Source organism: Microcebus murinus, chromosome 3, assembly GCF_040939455.1.
Source record: "Microcebus murinus isolate Inina chromosome 3, M.murinus_Inina_mat1.0, whole genome shotgun sequence".
NCBI lineage: Eukaryota > Metazoa > Chordata > Mammalia > Primates > Cheirogaleidae > Microcebus > Microcebus murinus.
In genome coordinates this window covers 74507311-74527195 of record NC_134106.1, presented here as the reverse complement: position 1 = coordinate 74527195, position 19885 = coordinate 74507311, and the positions used below count along the sequence as shown (strand labels likewise).

The following is a 19885-nucleotide window of genomic DNA, read 5'->3' as shown; positions in this document are numbered from 1 at the left end:
CTTTAAGCCATTTCAAGATAGTCTGCTATTTAAATCCCACAAATGTTAAACTTCAATGCTTACATTAGTAAGCAAGGTTTTAACCTAAAATAGCATAGTAGTGAGCCATGATCACAGACCTAGAAATTATAAATATTAAAGAGTCATGAATAAAGTCATTAATAAAGCCACCTTCTTTTTCAGTTTTATATACACCTATTTACAAAATTATGAACTTGAATTTTAAAAATATAGGGTTGTTTTACTGGGTAAACACTTTTTTCTGTTTCTGTAAAGCATGAATATTCCTTTACATTTACTAACTGAGAAAGACAAAAGTTATCATTAAAAAGTTACAATTAATGCATAAACAGCTATTCCTCTAAATGCATATTGTTTTCTTATCAATGATATTTTGAAATAACGATGGTACAGGACATCACATAAAACCACTTTTGTTAACTATTCAATATAAATATATATTTTTATCACACACAAACATACACATCTACCCAAATCTCTTTCCCTCTCTATCTTTTCTGATAATTAGAGTATCAAATAGGAACTTAGCATTAATTACATATACTCATATATTTAATGAATTGGGAAGAAAATATTTCAAAATTTAAGCAAAGAAATAACATCTATTTTGGCATGTGATACAACAGGCCATTTTCTCTGCACCATTTTGATAAACCAAAATTCAAAAATGCACATTAAAATACTGGTGTTAGAAATTTGGAGATTAGAGGACATTGGTACTTTGACACAGCAGTCTGCCAACCTCCTCATCTGTAGGCAAATTAATAAACTCCTCTTTCCTTCTCCTCAACCACTTGTCCTCATTCTTCTGATGTGGCCTCAGGGACAAGTGTAGAACTTTTGATAACAGAATCTAGAGTCCCTGGGTGGGCTCATTGGCTCTCTGGTGGAATGGCACCCTGCAACTGCTAGAGGAAGTGGGGAGCAGCCCTGGGACAAGCCGTGGGTTTTCTATGGAAAGAACAGCTGCTTTTTGAGGTGAGAGAGTACAAGACGGTCCTAGCAGCTGCCAGAGCATGTTTTAGCTCCAGGGAATTCCCATCTCTTTCTCCCTGGAATTAGACCAGCTCCCCACAACCTGAAGTGAGTTGAGGAAATGCAAATAGATTTGAAAGCATCATAATAGCACAGGCATTTGTTTTTTGGGGTTTTTTTTTGAGACAGAGTCTCACTTTGTTGCCCAGGTTAGAGTGAGTGCCGTGGTGTCAGCCTAGCTCACAGCAACCTCAAACTCCTGGGCTCAAGCAATCCTCCTGCCTCAGCTTCCCAAATAGCTAAGACTACAGGCATATGCCACCATGCCCAGCTAATTTTTTCTATATATATATTAGTTGGCCAATTAATTTCTTTCTATTTATAGTAGAGACGGAATCTTGCTCTTGCTCAGGCTGGTTTCGAACTCCTGATCTCGAGCAATCCGCCCACCTCGGCCCCAGAGTGCTAGGATTACAGGCGTGAGCCACTGCGCCCTGCCAGCATAGCCATTTGTAAGTAAAGTTACCTAGGACACCAAGACCCTGTTTCCACCCATATGCAGGTTTTCATACCTTCCTGTTGGATTTGTTTTGAGGCACCAATTTGGGGATAGAAGACAAGAGGTTGAGTGGAACTAGGGAACCTGGTTTGGATTTGGAGCTCATTTGTGGTTCCCAGGGAACCAAGGGATATTGGGAGATGTTGGTTCTCGTTTGAGAGAATTTGGTTCTCATTTGTTCCCTTTGGATTAGGATATGTTGATTCTCATTTCAGTATTTGATTTTTAAAGAGAATGATGCTATTGTAATCCAACGTACATGTTGGAGTATAAGGAGAAGAAATTTGGGGATTAAACATGGTGGTGCCATTAAGTTTAAATGCTGTTACAGAGCACACTTAACCATTTAAAAAATAAAAATCACTAGAAAAGCAGTAGCAGAATGCCAAAAAATCTATTCAATACTAAAGAAGAGGAAGTAGAGTCATACAGTGTGGAACCATGAAAGATGGAATTGAATAAGAACGTAAAATAAATGTAGGGGCTTATTAAAAAAAATGTTTCAAAAATCACAAAATACAATAAATACAAATAAGAATTTCATAGTAATATTTCTTTAACCATTCCTAATTCGAAACAACTAAAGTGAGACAATTCTACAAAACATGTTAAGAGGAAATGCACACCTTTCTGATAATCTTTACTTTTTGTACTTCTGGAAAGGTGAGTTCCAATGGTTAGCTCAGTCTTAAAGAAAAGGGGAAAATAAGCCCACATGACTTGTAGAAATTATAGCAGTTGGCTGAGGTCACACATACTAGAGCTAAATAAATGAAGTAATTTACAGACTGGAAGACTCAATGCTGTAACAGATTTCAATTCTCCTCAAACTTGATATATAGAATCAGTGTAATTATGATCAACATTTTATCAGGTAAATTAGTATGAAAAATGAAAAATTCCAATTTTATATGAAAATGTAAAGAACCAAGAACAGAAAAACACACTTTTGAAGAAGAAAACCCTGGTTTGAAGGATTTATTCTACCAAATATCAAGATTTATAAGACACTGTGGTATTGGTGCAAGTACAGAAAAATAGACCAACAGAACTTAATATCCCAGATATAAACACAGGTACATATAAACTTAATTTCTATAATAAAAGTTGTACTGCAAAGCAGTGAAGAAAGGATAAACTTTTCAATAGCAGTGGGAGAAAACACACAGAAAAACATAAAGAAAACATACAGAAAAATCAGTGCTTTAAATCCAAATGTGAATGAATGAAAAAGCTAAAAAAAAATTCTATAAGTTAAAATAGGAGAATATCTCCATTTCTTTGAGGTAAGGAAGTATTTCATAAGTGGAACAAAAACGTACAAACAATAAAAGAAAAATATTAATAATTCTGTCATCAAAAGACACCACTGAGAGAATGAAAAGCCAAGCCATGGAGAGGCAAAGGTAACCGCAACATATAAAACTGACCAACAGATTAGGATACAGTTTAAAGAGTCCCTACAAATCAACACAAAGTTAAACCAATGTGAAGTAGTCAACTTCATAAAAACAGAAAGTAGAATGGTGGTTGCTGGGAGCGGAGGAGAAGGAGAAATGGAGAGTTGTTTAATGGGTAGAGAGTATCAGTTTTGCAAGATGCAAAAATTTTGGAGATTGGTTGCACTACATTGTGAATATACTTAACATTACTGAACTGCACACTTAAAAATGGTTAAGATGAGAAATTTTATGTTGTGTATATTTTATTGCAAATAAAAGTTTTTAAACAGATAAGTAAACATAAAAATTGGGTAGCAAAAGAACTAGATATCACAAAAGGGGATTTGCAGTTGGCTACTAAAGGTATAAAATGGTGCTCAACACCATTATTCAGGGAAATAGAAATTAAAACTACAATGAGATACTGCTATATACCCACCAGACTGCTAAAATTAAAAAGACTATAACATTAACAAGGGTTGACAAGGATATGGAACAACTGAACTTCATTCATTGCTGATAGGTATATAAAATGGTACAACTATATTGAAGCATTGATGGCTTTATCTACTAAAGTTGAACATATACATATATGCTATGACCCGATTCCACTCATAGATCTATATAATATAATCAAAGACATGTTTTCTGCTATTACAATTAAAGATGAGTCCAAAAGAAAAAGAATATAATTATTAATAAATTTAAAATAAAAATTGACAAAAAAAGTAAAAAAAAAGAAAAAAGAAAAATAAAATCAAAGACATGTATAAGAATGTCCATAACAAGTATTATTCATATTAGCCCCAAGCTAGAAGCAACAAGCATCCATCAATAGTAGAGTAGATCAATAAACTATGGTATAGTAACACAATAGAATATAATACAACACTGAAACTTGAATAAACCATTGCTGCATGCAACATGAATGAATCTCACAAACATAACATTGAGCAAAAGAAGGTATAAAAGGACACACAGTGTATGATTCCACTTAAATTTCAAGAACAGGCAAACCAATTTAAAGTGTTAGAAGACTAAATAGTGGTGATCTTTGAGAAGTAAGGTAATAGTGATTGGGAGGGGCATCATAGGGGTGGAGATGGTGTTCTGAGTTGCAAGTACTATATATATTTTGATCTACATGGTAACAAAGAGACTTTTGGATGGTAGTTTATTGACCTGTGCTCCTATGATTTGTACACTTTTCTGTATTTGTGTTTTTTTCGCTATAGATCATTAAAAGCCAGGGCAGTCTTATAAAAAATGAGGTGGTCAGGAATGAAAGATGCTGGAAAAAGAGCAAGAAAGTTGAAAATTAAGAAAATGTCGTAGGATTTGGTGACATTGTTCATGACCTTTTTGAAAAAGCACTTCAGTAGAAGGGTAAAATCTTTAAATATTTGGGAACAAGAGGTGATCCACTGAAGTACTGAATATAGACTCTTCTGAGAAATGTAATGATGGTAAGTATGTCAAACAGGATGGTAATTCTACTGAGTAGGCCATAAATTGACAGTTAAACTATAAATAAGCCCAAAAAGTATAATAATGCCCCTTAGATAGGCTAACAGCTAGCCTTAACATTTTCATGTACCTTCTAAAAAAAACCTCACAGATCTCACTCATGAGATCTTTCCATTGAGAAAAAAATACATATTAATTTACCTTCCTCCTCCCAGAAATAGAAGTCCAAGGGCCATGTGGTGGGCTAAGTGAAAACCATAGTTCATTTCACCACCTGTTTTCATGTGCAAGAAGCGACAAAGCTGCAAAACCTTTAGGTTCCCAGAGCCAGCCATTACCATGGCAAGAGACAGCAGCACCACGCTGAGGCAGGTTTCCAGGTTGTAAGGACCTGTCTGAAAATGCAAAACAATGACATCGCTGTAACCATTGTGTTACAATTCTTTATTATCAGAATTTACTCATCATTAGAAAACTAATATTTGTAACTTTTAAAAAATCTATAAAAACAAATATTTACCCTGATTATCAAATATAAGTTCAATGTAGAAAATTTCAAAAATTAAGTATCAAGAAGAAATAATCTCTTGGATCACTACCCAAAGAGAACTGGTGCTAACATTTTGGCTTTTTCTCGGAATCTTTTCCAGTACCTCTATATACTTTTTTCAAGTGAAACTGACATGTTCTTGTACAGCATGATTTTGATAGCTCCACCATACAAGAATGTATGAATAGGCCATAATCAAATTTATTTAACTACTTTTAGACTTTCTGATTTTATAATTTTTCCATATTATAAATGGTGTTGCATTAATCTATATTGTTTTTACCAGGAAATAAAAATCTTGCAGACTTTCTGTCATCAGAGCAGCAATGCCTCGAAAGCAACTAAATCTTTACTAAGAACAAATTTTTTTAAAAGGAAATTCCCAATATTTAGTACTGAGACAGAATTACATGAAATATGACAATCCATGAATGTTATACCCTTTCTTATTCTTTTGTCACAAGAATTAGACACCTCTTCATCCTTTAAGGGTAATCATATTCTCACCTAATACCCTAAAACAAAAATACAAAGATGCTTCAAATTTCCCATTCTAAATTCAAACAGAGATATTTGACAACACATAAGTAACTGGATTATCAGTGAATTTTTTTTCAAGTTTAATTTTATTCCCAAGAAGAATCATAAAAAGACTCACAACAGAAGCATTGGGTGCAGACAAGTAAGTCATAAAATCTTTTGCAAATTTATGCTGTAAAAACAAAAGAAAAAATTCAAAGTTAAAAGAAGCATTGTAGGGCTTTGTTAAAGAAGAAAATGGAACAGAATAAACTAAGATACTTCTTACCAAACAGTTAAATGCTGATAAGTTTTCTGAGCCAGCAAATCGAAAACCCAGAGACAAACAGGCTCCTGCAATTATGTATACATGTGCTTGCCTGAAAACAGATGATAAGAAATTTAGTATTGTCATTAATTTGCCTTAAAATTATCTTGGGATAAAAATAATAAATGTTTCTGTTCTCTAAACTAGTTTATATCCTTCTGGGAATACTCAAATATGTCTCTACTCAATCATATTTTTTTTTTGGTCAGTAGAAGCATCATGGGACCCTTACTGATGAAGTCTGCCTCTTGCCTACACTGTTTCATATGCAGCAAGCAAAGGATAATTTTTAAAAATTATTGCCAATTTTTTTTAATGGAAAGGATAAAACAGGAATATGTACAAGTTAAATCTCCAGTATTGTTTTTTGAGAACAAGAGCTCTACACTTCAGAGTTGAAGAAAAAAAAAAAAAAACAAACACATAACCTTCTGAATATTTGATAAACAATGGTTAGAAACATGCAGGATTCGGAATTACTCAAATAAATGACAATACTACTCCTACATAGTATATTTCAATTTACTTATCTGATAGATACTAGGATAGCTAATTTGTATTATACATTACTTACGACAAAGTTTCCAAATTCAAATCCTCTGAGCAAGGCAATTCAATTTCACTGAGAGAGATACTATTTTCTCTTATAATCTGTCAAAATAGAAAGCAAGAGTACTTGGACATCAATGTTCTAGTTACAAATATTTAATAATTTGAAGAATAACATACTGCTTTATCATGGCCATATTTACACAAAATAAGCCTTACCAAATCATTTCATTCAAAGGCCTATATTTTAATTACATTGAATGCAGTCAAATTTCAAACCTAAAATGGGCTAAATGAGAAAAATAACAATTGTATTTAACAAATGTAAACAGGAGGACTTAAGTATATTCTGAATCAATAGCAGAGTAATAATATTTCATACAGTCAACTGAAATACAGAGATGATGGCTGTAGAATTGGGGCAGAGGTGAGGGGAAGAAGTGCCTGGAGAAAACTCTAATCAGAGACATATATACTTCTTCACTCGATGTTTCTAGCATTACATTTATATTACATCTACATCTCACCAGAGGTGAGTTGAGGTTAGTCACTACACTAATTACCCAAGCTAAGCTAAACTATAAATATGCTGACCAGCTATGCTATAACTATTGTTTAAAAAGACATCCCTTTCCTTTTAGTATAGGTAGCGAAGAACAATTTATCAAAAATATACACAGAATATCTAGTTTTAACAACTGACAACAGATTTGATCCTTGTTTCTTAAAAAAAAAAAAAGAAAAAGTTACATATTTTCTAAATTCATGAATACAAGTTCCCAGTAGTGAAACACTTAAGACTCATTCTTTTAATTCTTTTTAGAAGATTATTCAAGAGAAAAACTTTCAGGATGCTTTTTCTAATAAAGCAATAAATATTCAGATGTCACCATGATAGTCTCCTTACGTAATGAATACCACCAAATCAAAAACTGAAAATACCTTTTTTCTTTGATAATCTCAATGAGGCAAGCAATTACATTGATTGTGTAATATAGGTTAACTACCTCATTCTGTCTGCCTTCCTCTTCAGTCTTTATTTTTAATTGTGAATGATATTTACCCAGAATGAGAGACATTCTGAAGAACTGATATAACTCCAAAGTAAGTAATTTATATATACATGGATAACCTGATTATAACATTCATACACACTAAAGTGTGTATCTGTATCATACAAGAATGGAATATTTCTATTCTAACAGCAGGCATTCCTAGGCTCCTTTGAGCCTTCAAAAGAGCATGTATCCTGCAGCTTAAAGGCCCATCAAACCAGAGCAGGGCCACCTAGGAGCTGTGACCACAGGCAAGCTTCCTGACTGCTCTGTACCTCACCTATAAAATGAGCATAATAGAAGTTTCTAACTTCTAGATTTCTGTGAGAATTAGATAACTTAATCTACTCCAAGCTCTTAAAATTAATGCCTGGCACATAGTAAGCCCTTTGTGTTAGCTTTTGCTATTATTATTGGCCCTTGGTCATAACACCACACTTGATCACAAACTATCTAAAAGCATCACTAAGGACCTGAGTTGTAAATAACTGTTGGAGGGAAAAAAAACATCTTGAATCTGGCCCTTGTCACCTTTCTATGGTCTCCTAAAGTTAAACAAACAAAAAAAAATCAAAATATAAGGAACAATCAAAAGAAGAAATGTAATCACTTAAGGGCAGGTTGAGGCACACAGGAAATAAACAAAGAAAAACCACCAAACTCCTCTGTCTTGTACAGGGTCCTGTGCAAAAATCTCAAGAGCTGAAGTCCTAACAGCTAGGTTTCAGTTTTACTCCCTCTTACTAGCTGGGTGATTTTAGACAAATCTGTCTTCTTTCCACATTGCAGTGAAGCACTGAGGTCTAGCTACTTTGTACTAGCTGCTAGGGACAAAAGACAGAAAAGACACGTAGCTGATTGTGGAAGTTAACAGTCTGCAGTGGTCCCCAACCTTTTTAGCACTAGGAACTAGTTTCATGGAAGACAATTCCGTAGATAGGACAGTGCCGGGGAGGGGAGAGAGGCAGAGCTCAGGCAGTGATGCAAGCGATGAGGAGCCTGTAAATACAGATGAAGCTTCGCTGGCTTGCCCACTGCTCACCTCCTGCTGCGCACCGCCCCCCTCCAGAGTTTCAGATTAGGGATGCTCAACTAGTAAGTATAATGCAAATATTCTAAAATCTGAAACAATCTGAAATCCAAAATACTTCTGGTCCCAAGCATTTCAAACAAGGAGTACTCAATCTGTACTACCTAATAATAAAAAGGATGAACTATTGATATCCTCAATAATATCTCAAAATCATGATGAAAGAAGTCTTATACAAAAGGGTATATATGCTGTATGTGATTCCATTAATATACTAATAAAGTTCTATATCAGGAAAACTAATATATTTTGAGTTAAAAACAGAATATGTATTGGTTGCCTTGGGAGTAGGGGCTGAGTGCACAGACTGAGCGGGGAGAGGCATAAGGGACAAAGGTTTTATTTCCACAGGTGTATGCACAGTCAAATCTTATCAAATAGTATACTTAAAGATTCATGCAGGCCGGGCGCTGTGGCTCACGCCTGTAATCCTAGCTCTTGGGAGGCCGAGGCGGGCGGATTGCTCAAGGTCAGGAGTTCAAAACCAGCCTGAGCAAGAGCGAGACCCCGTCTCTACTATAAATAGAAAGAAATTAATTGGCCAACTAATATATATATAAAATAAATTAGCCGGGCATGGTGGCGCATGCCTGTAGTCCCAGCTACCCGGGAGGCTGAGGCAGAAGGATCGCTCGAGCCCAGGAGTTTGAGGTTGCTGTGAGCTAGGCTGACGCCACGGCACTCACTCTAGCCTGGGCAACAAAGCGAGACTCTGTCTCAAAAAAAAAAAAAAAGATTCATGCATTTCATGATATATAAATATTATTGTAAAAGGAAAAAAATGTAAAATAAATACTGAATTCTAGTTAATGATACATATGCTGCAATATTAGGGAGAATTGTATTACTGTCTGCAACTAACTTTAAAATTCATCCAAAAATGATGGATTAGATAGAATAGATAAGTGATTAAACAAGTTTATATAGTAATGTATTAATTTACAGAATCTATTGGTGATATGGGTTTTTATATAAAGTTTTTTCAAACTGTCTTTATCCTGAGATTTTTCTTCTGAAAATATTGAAAAAAACAATCTATGTAGTGTTCTCAAAAACAGATTTATTTTCTAAACAAAAAAAAACCCTGAGACCCTAGACCTGGACAGTTCACTAAGGGCAACAGCTCAGTTAAAATATTTGATATTGAGTTTTTACAAAGCAATCTATTTATTTTTAAGTAATACATTTGGCTTACTGAATAAATATGCTATAAAGTAATTAAAAGAAGTTATTATATAGGAAATTAAAATTCTTACAAAGTAAAATAGCATCTTAGACAACTGTTTACTTAATTAGGATAAAAATGCCAAAAATACTTTTTTAGAGTACTTTGGTATACATACTTAATTTTCAAAACCCACAAATACTAGGGATCTGAGCTAAAAGGTAAGGCTGAGTTCTGTGATCAGTACACAATCTTAACAAATGAAAATTCATGTGGCTTCAGGAGATCCCCTGATGGTCAATATTGCCTTCATAATAAAAAATATTTTATAGGATTTTGGAAAATCCCACAAGAAATCATAATTTTATGCTATTAAAGATATAATAATATTTATTATATGTACTTACTTGAGGAACGTTGCTATCAACCCACTTGGAATTTGGTAAAATTTCATCCCACAAAATCAGGCATCGAGCAAGTGTCTTAAAAATGCAATACAGATAAAATTAATTAGAGTAGTCAAAGTTCATACATTTTATAACAATGATAAAAATAGAACAATTTAAAAATCAGTTCCTAATTGATGACAATGTGTGTGTGTTTTTTTTGTTGTTGTTTTTTTCTTTTTTTTTTAAGAGATGGGGTCTTGCTCTCTCATCATGTCACCCAGGCTAGAGTGCAATGGCACAATCACAGCTCACTGTAACCTCAAACTCCTGGGCTCAAGCAATCCTTCCACCTCAGCCTCCCTAAGCACTAGGATTACAGGGATGAGCCACCATGCCCAGCTCCAAGATGACAATTTTGAAAAATAAAATAAATATATACAAATGCTCCTCAACTTCCAATGGGGTTACGCCTCAATAAACCCATCATTAAGTTGAAAATATAGTTAAATCAAAAATGTATTTAATATACCTAACCTACTGAATGTCAAAACTTAGCCTGTCTTCAGATGCTTCAATAATGCAAATATTAAGAAAAAAAAAAAAAAAAAACTTAGCCTTGCCTACCTTAAACATGCTCAGAACACTTACATCAGTCTACTTTTGGACAACATCATCTGTCCACACAGTCCACTCTAGAGCTCTGTCTGTTTACCCTCGTGATCACTGGCTACTGGGAGCTGTGGCTCACTGCCACTGACCAGCATCACAAGAGAATATGATACCACATGTCACTAACCCAGGAAAAATCAAAATTCAAAATTCAAAGTATGGTTTCTATTGAATGTGTATCATTTTCACACCATCATGAAGTCAAAAAATCATAAGTCAAACCATTGCTAAATTGGGGACGATCTGTAGTATCAATCTAAGCTACTCATTAAAATAAATTCAAGATTTAGATTTTAACAAAGAAAAACTAAAATTAAGTTGACCATCATCAAAGTTTAGAAGGGTTAGAGACTTAAAAAATGTGCTCTACTAAAGAAAAATCACAAAAGAACCACAGCTCTGTCTACATCATAATTTAAAGGCTTCCATACGCTAAGTTTAAACATTGAAATAATAATAGAGGGAAATTTTTAGGCAATTATGTCAAACTGTTAGTCATTAAATACAACCTTCAGTATTATTACATCCTTAATAGTAATCCAAAAATATAAAACAAAGCAGAAATAATGTCCTAGTCACTTGATGCTTTTTTAGGAAGTTTTAAATAATGTGAGAAGATAAAATGTCGCTCTATGTATTACATAGCAGCGTGGTTACCTTCCTTGGGATTCCTAAAGTTGTATCTGGGAAATTTCAAAAGAATGCTGCCAATTAGATATACATGACAGATTAAAAGTAAAAAGCTCTCTTGTAATGGCATTTATATTTTTAAGCTAAATTTAAGAACCACAAATAGACTCCTTATGTTAACAGAGATTAAAAATGAAAAAGCAGCATACCCTAAGCAAGAGAAATTCTGGTTTTACAAAGTCCAGCAAATACATGGTATCAGGAGCTCGAAGCCAATCTGCAATGGATCTGTTGGTAAAGGACATCAGTGAGGGTTACTGCTCAAGGAGAAGACAAGATAATCAAGAATTTCAATATGTACTTCAAAACACTACTGCTCCTTTTTGTGTGTGAACTACTTCATACCCTCTAACACAATGTGTATTATGTAAATATATCTTACTAACTCCACGAGGGCAGATATTTTTAGTTTTGTTTTGTTCAATGAAATATCCAAAGTGCCAGGAAAGCACTGCCATCACATTCATCCAAATAGTAGGTGAATAAATACCTATGTGTAACCACTTTGTTAATTCTGCACATATATTCACTTTTTCTAAGGGAAGAAATTTGGAACACTGAAAAGTTTCTTGAATCTTAGAATATTTTTTAAATTCCAAGACTTAAAACATTGTATAATGTCCCCTATGAAATTTACTCTTCTATGTAAAATGTAAGAATAGATGCCAAAGGTCTACTTTCAAATGTCAGCACTAATTACAGGCAGTTGGGAAGGCAGAAGGTTTGGTCAATAGGAAAACTCTTGAATTAGGCAGAAACCATTTTTATAAATGGAAACCAAGAACAGAAGAATGCTAAGCATTTCTGGCTTAACCAGTCCTCACAATGATATGCAAAATTAATGAAAAGAAACTTGGACATTGTTTGGGTGTCAGTGACATCAACTACGAAACAGAAATGAATAAAAATTGGAAATTATATTGTCAAATAGCATTAAAATAGCAAATGTATTATTTCAAGGTAAAACTTGTGTAACTTACACTATTTGAGAGAATGAATGGTTAATCTCACAAAAAGGAAATAAACATATAAACTAATTTTACTACTGATGTCAGAAAGGATGTCATACTGTCATGATGAGGAGCAGGGGGTAGGCGGGTACAAATACCTGTTATTGGTTTTTAAGTAGATCATAGCCAAAGCCAGAGTTGCGCCTGGACAAGTCACATCCACATTGATGGTATCTCCTTCCTATTGAAAGAATAGTTTATTCATGTAAAAGAGTTATGGATTATTCTAAAATTCTTCTGAATACTAGCCTATGCTTAAAATTAACATATTTAAGAATGCTGTATGAAAACTAGTACTTTCAAATTAACATGTTAAGCTTCCAGAATTTTGATCTGTTACTTTGACTTGTACTTACTTTGATTTGATAACTTGGAGATTTATGTTTCTCCCTATGCATTCCTGTTTGAAAGCGCCTATGACCTCCAACCATGTACTGATAAAGCTGCTCAGGAACATTGAGATCAGACATGCCTATCAAATTACTGCCATGCTGGAAAATAAAATAACAGACACAGACACGTGAAAAGAAATCTTATGGAAGAAGATCCATACCACATGTTCATGACAAAAGAATGAACTAACTTCAAAGCAGAGTATTTGGGGTTTGGGATTTTTTTCCCAACTAAACATTAATCATGAGTTAATACTCAGACTATTAATAATTCTCATAAAATTATAATACATGTATGTTCAAGATTATATGTTTTCATTTTATAAAATACATGAAGGCTCTATAATAAATTATACTTACCCTATCTATTAATTAGAAATTAATTAGGAAAGTATTAGCCATGTACTTGAAAGCTGAACTATGAATACCTGAATATTTTCATTAATTTGACTACAAACTTTTCCAGCAACAATAACTATGGTAACAATACTTATCGAATGCTGGTGCTATTCTGTGTTTAACATGAATTAACAACTTTATCAAATAGCTACTAGTAAGAACCCCCTTCTATAGATAAGCAAAAGTGAGGTACAAAGGGATTAAGCCCAAGTTACATGTTGAGGAATATGATTGAGGAATTAATGAGATGTGGCTCATAAGATCATTATTTTATTGTATCACCCAATATTGCTATATTAAAGACAGAAACAGGAGTTTGCAGGGTTTGCCCTGAAGGAATATGTGAACTCATTAGTTCCGCATATCAAGGGCTGCCTTGCCTTGGGCTCTCAAAGCTCCAGTGCATATGCATTCCATGAGGCTTCTCTGTTTATCTCAGGTCTGTGAGCCTCCCTGATCTTGAAAGACAAGACAGGTAAATATCTGGCTCACGGGATGGGAGCCAGAGACAATGAGTGCCCTAAGCAAGAGATGCAACTCAGTGATTATGAGCAATTTAGAATGTAGAGCTGGGCTTCCTGCTCTCTCCTGACTGCCTCAAGTCCACAATAACAAGATAAAAGAAATACAGAGTCACTTTGTCCCTTTATTACTCCTCTGTTAATTGATAACTATCTCTTAGAACTCAGAAGGAAAGATTTTGTAACTGTTTGTTCACTTGGATAGAACAGATTAGAATTTGTTAGAAGCCCCATAACCCAAACCTGTTGATATGTAAATCTGTCACCCATAGCAACTGTATTACCTATTAGGTAAATCTGTTACCCTGGCAACTGATGATTATCTGTAATTATAAAAACCTATGTGACTCTAACCTCAAGGCTGCACTACTGACAGAGATGTGGTATAGACTCCTGAGTACCCCTGCTTTATCTTAACTGCTTTATATAAACCTATAAAACTATACCTTAGTCTCTGTGTATTCTATTTCCCATTAATTTCTTATCCTCTGTGACAACAACTACCTATGGGACCTGGTTTCTTGAGGAGAGAAGCAGGTGATCTCCTCACAGCCTGCCCCCACAATTATATATCTGGTAAGTGGCAGGGGTAGATGCAAAACAAGGCAGTCTGGCTCAACAGTTCACACAGCTGTTTATCCAATAGACAATAATGTAGCTAAGTGACTTGACTCACCAGTCAGGACCAGAATTCGGGTCCCAATTCCCAGTATGATGCTTTTCCATTGTACCACCTGCCTCTTTAGCTCATGTGCCAAATGTGAAGTCAAAACCCCAACAGATGATCAAACATAGGGTGGATTTTTAGGATACACATAAAGAAACGCCTTCAATTATAACTTTGAATCATTTAGTCTGATCATAATAACATATTGGTGGTTCTGAAGGGGAACCACATTCTAAGTGAAACAATCATTTAATAAAGTATTTCTAGTAATTCTCTACATACGTCTTAGATGGAGTTAAAGATGGGTCAACCTGATAATGTATTTTGTCACAGTGCAAATGCTACTGTGGCAACATTCTGGGATACATAGTGAATACCACAGTGGCAAAAGAGGGTTAGAGTTTATTCAAACAACTACTACAGACTCTCAAAGCTCCCCGTCATATACATTTTCACTACTTTCTGTTTTCTATCAGAGTGGCCTGTAACTTCTTCACCTTATATCTTGAACTCTTTTCAAGAAACTTCATTCCCTTAGTTTATTCATGAACACTTACATCTAAGCAAGAGGAAAGACCCCTTAAAGCCCCACTCTTCACTATAATTTCTCTCCATTCACACATCTTTGAACTTCGAAACTGGAACTTTGAAAAATAGTTAGAAAGAAGAAAGAAACTGGGAATCAAGTCACAGTAAGGCAGAGTGATATTCGGGTTTAAGGTTATTTGTCTCAACATGCAGATGTTGTAACTAAAGCACAGGAAGGCATAGACTATTCTTACCCCCAAGCAAACCATGCCCAGGGCCAAGCCAGCAGCTAAAGAGTATGACTCTCTGTCAGTACAGTATTCCATTTCAGGACCAGGGGGCCGTCCTGTAAAAAGAAAGTAATACAGTTCAAGCTAATCTCTTAAAATCCCAATTCATAAAAATTTTAGTAAGTTGCTTAAGAGATATGAATGGAATATAACTCAAGAAGTTATGACACTATCAAAATGGTGTCCACATCTGTCAGTTTACCTTTAAAAAGGCCTCAGAATGGACCTTTTGCCAATTTAAGCCTCTATAAGCAATGACTTTCAAATAATGTGAAACCTTAGGTTTTACAAAAAAATTACCAAGTAGAGAAATTATTTTAAAGGGAAGAATACCTCAAAAAAGTTTTAACTTTTAATCTCTTGCATTCTGTTTTTGTTTTGTTACTTTCAAATCCATGCATTGGATGTGGTGAAATGTGTTCAAATACTGATAATAAACAGGAAGGACACTTTATGTTAAGTTGTTAAATATTATATTTCACACATTTATTTTGAATCTACATAATACTGAGCCCTACTATAGTAGAATTTCTGTGTATTGATTCTAAAAGTTTGACTGGATGCAAAACTCGTACTTTTAAAAAGCACCCTAAGGCCAGGGGTGGTGGCTCATGCCTGTAATCACAGCACTCTGGGACACCAAGGTAGGAAGACCTCTTGAGGCCAAGGAATTCAAGCCCAGCCTGGGAAATATAGTGAGACTCCATCGCTACAAAAACATTTTAAAAATAAATAAAAATTTTTAAAAAAGCACCCCATAACCTTAACTCTACCCTTTAGAGCACCAAAACTTATTATGTATAAAGGTCTCTCTCTCTGAAAAACATTTCACACTCCTAGAATTCTATCCCTACAGGAAAAAATGCAATTTAAAAAGAAAAAAGAAAAAAATTACACATAATCAGTGTAACATTTATACATATAGCAAAGAATTAGAAACAACCTAAAAAATCTTGAAAATAAGAAAACTGGTACTTTATATAAACTATCAACTCCATGAAATATTATACAATATAAAATTTATTTTAAAACCATTTATAACAATGATATATAAAAAAGGTAGAATTTTCCTGTAATCCTAGCACTCTGGGAGGCCAAGGCAGGTGGATCGTTTGAGCTCAGAAGTTTGAGTCCAGTCTGAGCAAGGGCAAGACCCCATCTCTACTAAAAAACATAGAAAGAAATTAACTGGACAACTAAAAATATATATAAAAAATTAGCCGGGCGTGGTGGCGCATGCCTGTAGTCCCAGCTACTCAGGAGGCTGAGGTGGGAGGATCACTTGAGCCCAGGAGTTTGAGGTTGCTGTGAGCTAGGCTGATGCCATGGCACTCTAACCCGGGCAAGAGTAAGACTCTGTCTCAAAAAAAAAAAAAGAATTTTAAAAGTATGAACATTCTGATGATAGTTACATACAAGGGCATATGCATAAGAATCAAAGAAACTTTCCATATACAGCATAAAAGAGGTGTGCCATGGCTGTGAGACTGTGTGATGACATCATTAGATGTCATCATGACATAGCCAGAGAATGTTAAATTACCATGTAGATGAACAAGCTTTAAGCAACCAGTGTTCAGTATCTTTTGCATAAGTGTTTTTCAGGAGAATAACTTATGCTATTATATATTGTGGTAACAGGAACATTTCAACTTTGCAAATAATTTATCATTATAGCAGATTAAAACTGTGGGTCCCAATCTTCACTACCCTACAATGCGGGTTTACATCCATGCTCTTGACATAGGTTCATAGTGGACCTGGCCATGTGAATGGCTTTGGCCCGGGATCTCAGCAGGGTTAATATAAGCAAAGTCCTGAAAGGTACTTCCATTATCTGTTTCTCTCTTCCATGTGTCATCACCAGGAGAGAAACACACCTTCCAGCCTGTGTCCAGGAAAAATGCATGTGAGGCAGAACCAGGGCAGCTGACCCACAGATCTACAGTTTGAAGCAGAACTGCTCAGGCTCATTTTGGTTGTCTGTTATGTATTGTTACTGTGGCAATAGCTAATTGATAAAATCATACTAAAGAATAATATATCTTCAATAACATATTCTGAAATATATGTGGAAAAGATCCTGAATAGGTCAGAACAGGACATGAAAGTATTATTTTTAAATTGCTGAGCATACCAATAATGCCAATAGTATTTCCATTTGTCAGAAAAAGATGACAACACATAATATGGACTTCCAAAAAGTTTAGACTAAATGAAAAACACAGAAAATGTTTACTGCAGTGAGTATATATGCACCTTACTATTCCTAGGTCCACCACCAACACACCCACCAGCACGAAAAGAGGAAAGAGTTAATCACTTGAATTCTGTTGGAATTGCTGTTGTCCAGCAGAATAAATATTGTGATACTAAGGACCTAAACAATCAACTTTGAGTTTTAAGTGCAGGCCACTGCTAGACATTTCATGGTAAAGACATAGCAAGATAAACAGCATGTTCGTATGTGATTAAAACCACAGATACCTCATTAAATGTGACCACTTGGCTGAACGTAGTGGCTCACCCCCTATAATCCCGGCACTTTGGGAGACTGAGGTGGGGAGATCGCTTGAGCCCAGGAGATGGAGACCAGCCTGGGCAACATAGTGAGACCCCATCTCTATAAAAGATGAGAAAAATTAGCCAGGCATGGTAGCACATGCCTATAGTCCTACCTATGCAAGAGACTGAGTTAGGAGAATCACTTGAGCCCAGGAGGTCGTTACAATGAGTTATGATCACTCCACTGCACTCTAGCCAGGCCATTCATTCATGTGGAATGGGTAACATATGCTATGAAGATTCAGCACTATTAATCCCATACCTATTTCGGCCAATAGGACTTCTGCAGTATGTCTATGAGCTGTCCCTTGATAAACAAGGCCGATGCCAACCACTGCAGCCACTTGGACATTGTGAGGAACATCCAGCTCTGTGGACGTTGGGGGTAAGAGAGCAGGAATGTGAATACTAAGAAGCCGAGTAATTGACATATCCATGGTGCCTAGTTTTGCAGCAGAAACACCAAGTAGCAGTCCAATACTTGTCATTTCATGGCCCTAAGATAGAAAATAAATTAAAAGTTGAGTCACTACCAAAACAAATAAATAGTTTTAAATAAAATATTGCCTGCCACTTTCAATAAGTCCTTCTATGACACAGGCACAATGAGAGGCACTAAGAATATAGTGATAAACTAAACAAACATGATCCTTATTCTCTGGACCTGTGCCCTAATAGGAAAAAAGAAATGTTAAACTAAAAATATATAAATAAAAAAGTACAAAGTATTATAACAGAGTATTTTAAAGACCCTAATTTAGATTAGGAGAGACTGGAGGATTATTAGGAATCTCTAAAGAAAATTATATAAAGAAACTTATAATAGGACCTGAAGGATGAGTACAAATCAGCCCGGAAAAGTGGCAGGAAAGGGGGGGGGGGCACTCAAGTTTGCAAGGTAAGGAAGACTGTTTCAGGTGACAGAACAGCATGTAAATGGCTCAGATGATTCAGAGATAAACCCTAGCACTGACAGTCAAAATTAACCATAAGGTTGCCAAGACATATCAATGGGGAAAGAATAGTCTTTTCAAAAAACAGTGCTGGGACAACTGGAGATACATAATATAACAACTGATGGCAAAAATATGGAGATACCAGAACCCTCATGTATGCTGATAGGGTTGTAAAATGGTGCAGCCATTCTGGAAAAGAGTTTGATAATTCCTTAAAAAGTTAAAAAGTTACTGTATGACCCAGTAATTCCACACCTAAGTATGTACTGATAAATAAATATGGCACATTCATACAATAAAATATTTATTCAGCAATAAAAAGGAATGAAGTGTTGATACATGGTACCACATGGATGAACCTTGAAAACACTATGTTAAGTTAAAGAAGTTAGTCACAAAACACCACATATTGTATGATTCCATTTATCTGAAAGGTCCAGAATAGGCAAATCCATAGAGATAAAAAGTAGGTCAGTGGTTGCCAGGGACTGAGAAGGGATTGGAGGGGAAGAGAAAAATGGGGAGTGACTGCTAATGAGTACAGTTTCTTTATGGGATGATGAAAATGTCCTAAAATTAACAGTGATGGTAGGTGCATAACTCTGTGCATACACTAAAAACCACAGAATTGTACATTTTAAATTGCTGAATTAAATGGTATATGAATTTTATATCATTCATATATATATATATATATATATATACACACACACACACATACATACATATCTTCTTAAGACAATAAGGCTGTGAAGTGAAAGGGTTTGGTCTGCCAGGAAACGAAAACAGCCATTCATATATATATATGAATGATATAAAATTCATATGCAGATGGCTGGAGCGTGGGAAGCACAGGGAAAAGTGGTACAAAGCTGGAGAAGTAAGCAGGATCACATAGGCTCTCAGACTATACATAAGAGCAATGGAAGACCATTAAGTGGTTTTGACCAGGAAAGTGATATATTCTGATTTACGCTTTAGAAAGATTATTCTGCCTACCATGGAACAAATGATTTAGAGGTACAAGAAAGAAGAACAAACAGAGTGTTCAGGAGCTACTGCAATAATAGGCTGGTGAGGCACAATGCC

At 35.1% G+C, this 19885-nt stretch overlaps 1 protein-coding gene across 2 annotated transcripts in view; it reads right to left on the bottom strand.

The window, feature by feature from the left end:
* The window catches only part of ANAPC1 (anaphase promoting complex subunit 1), a 100402-nt gene that overhangs the window by 23152 nt on the left and 57365 nt on the right, over positions 1–19885 (bottom strand). For both annotated transcript variants that reach the window (XM_012742806.2, XM_012742807.2), the window contains exons 29-38: positions 18103–18337; positions 15240–15331; positions 12835–12969; positions 12577–12659; positions 11618–11696; positions 10128–10202; positions 6436–6512; positions 5823–5913; positions 5673–5726; positions 4666–4859 (exon numbers count right to left, since the gene is read on the bottom strand). In XM_012742806.2, coding sequence (XP_012598260.1) covers positions 4666–4859; positions 5673–5726; positions 5823–5913; positions 6436–6512; positions 10128–10202; positions 11618–11696; positions 12577–12659; positions 12835–12969; positions 15240–15331; positions 18103–18337 — 1115 coding nt within the window. The remainder of the gene's footprint in view (positions 1–4665; positions 4860–5672; positions 5727–5822; positions 5914–6435; positions 6513–10127; positions 10203–11617; positions 11697–12576; positions 12660–12834; positions 12970–15239; positions 15332–18102; positions 18338–19885) is intronic.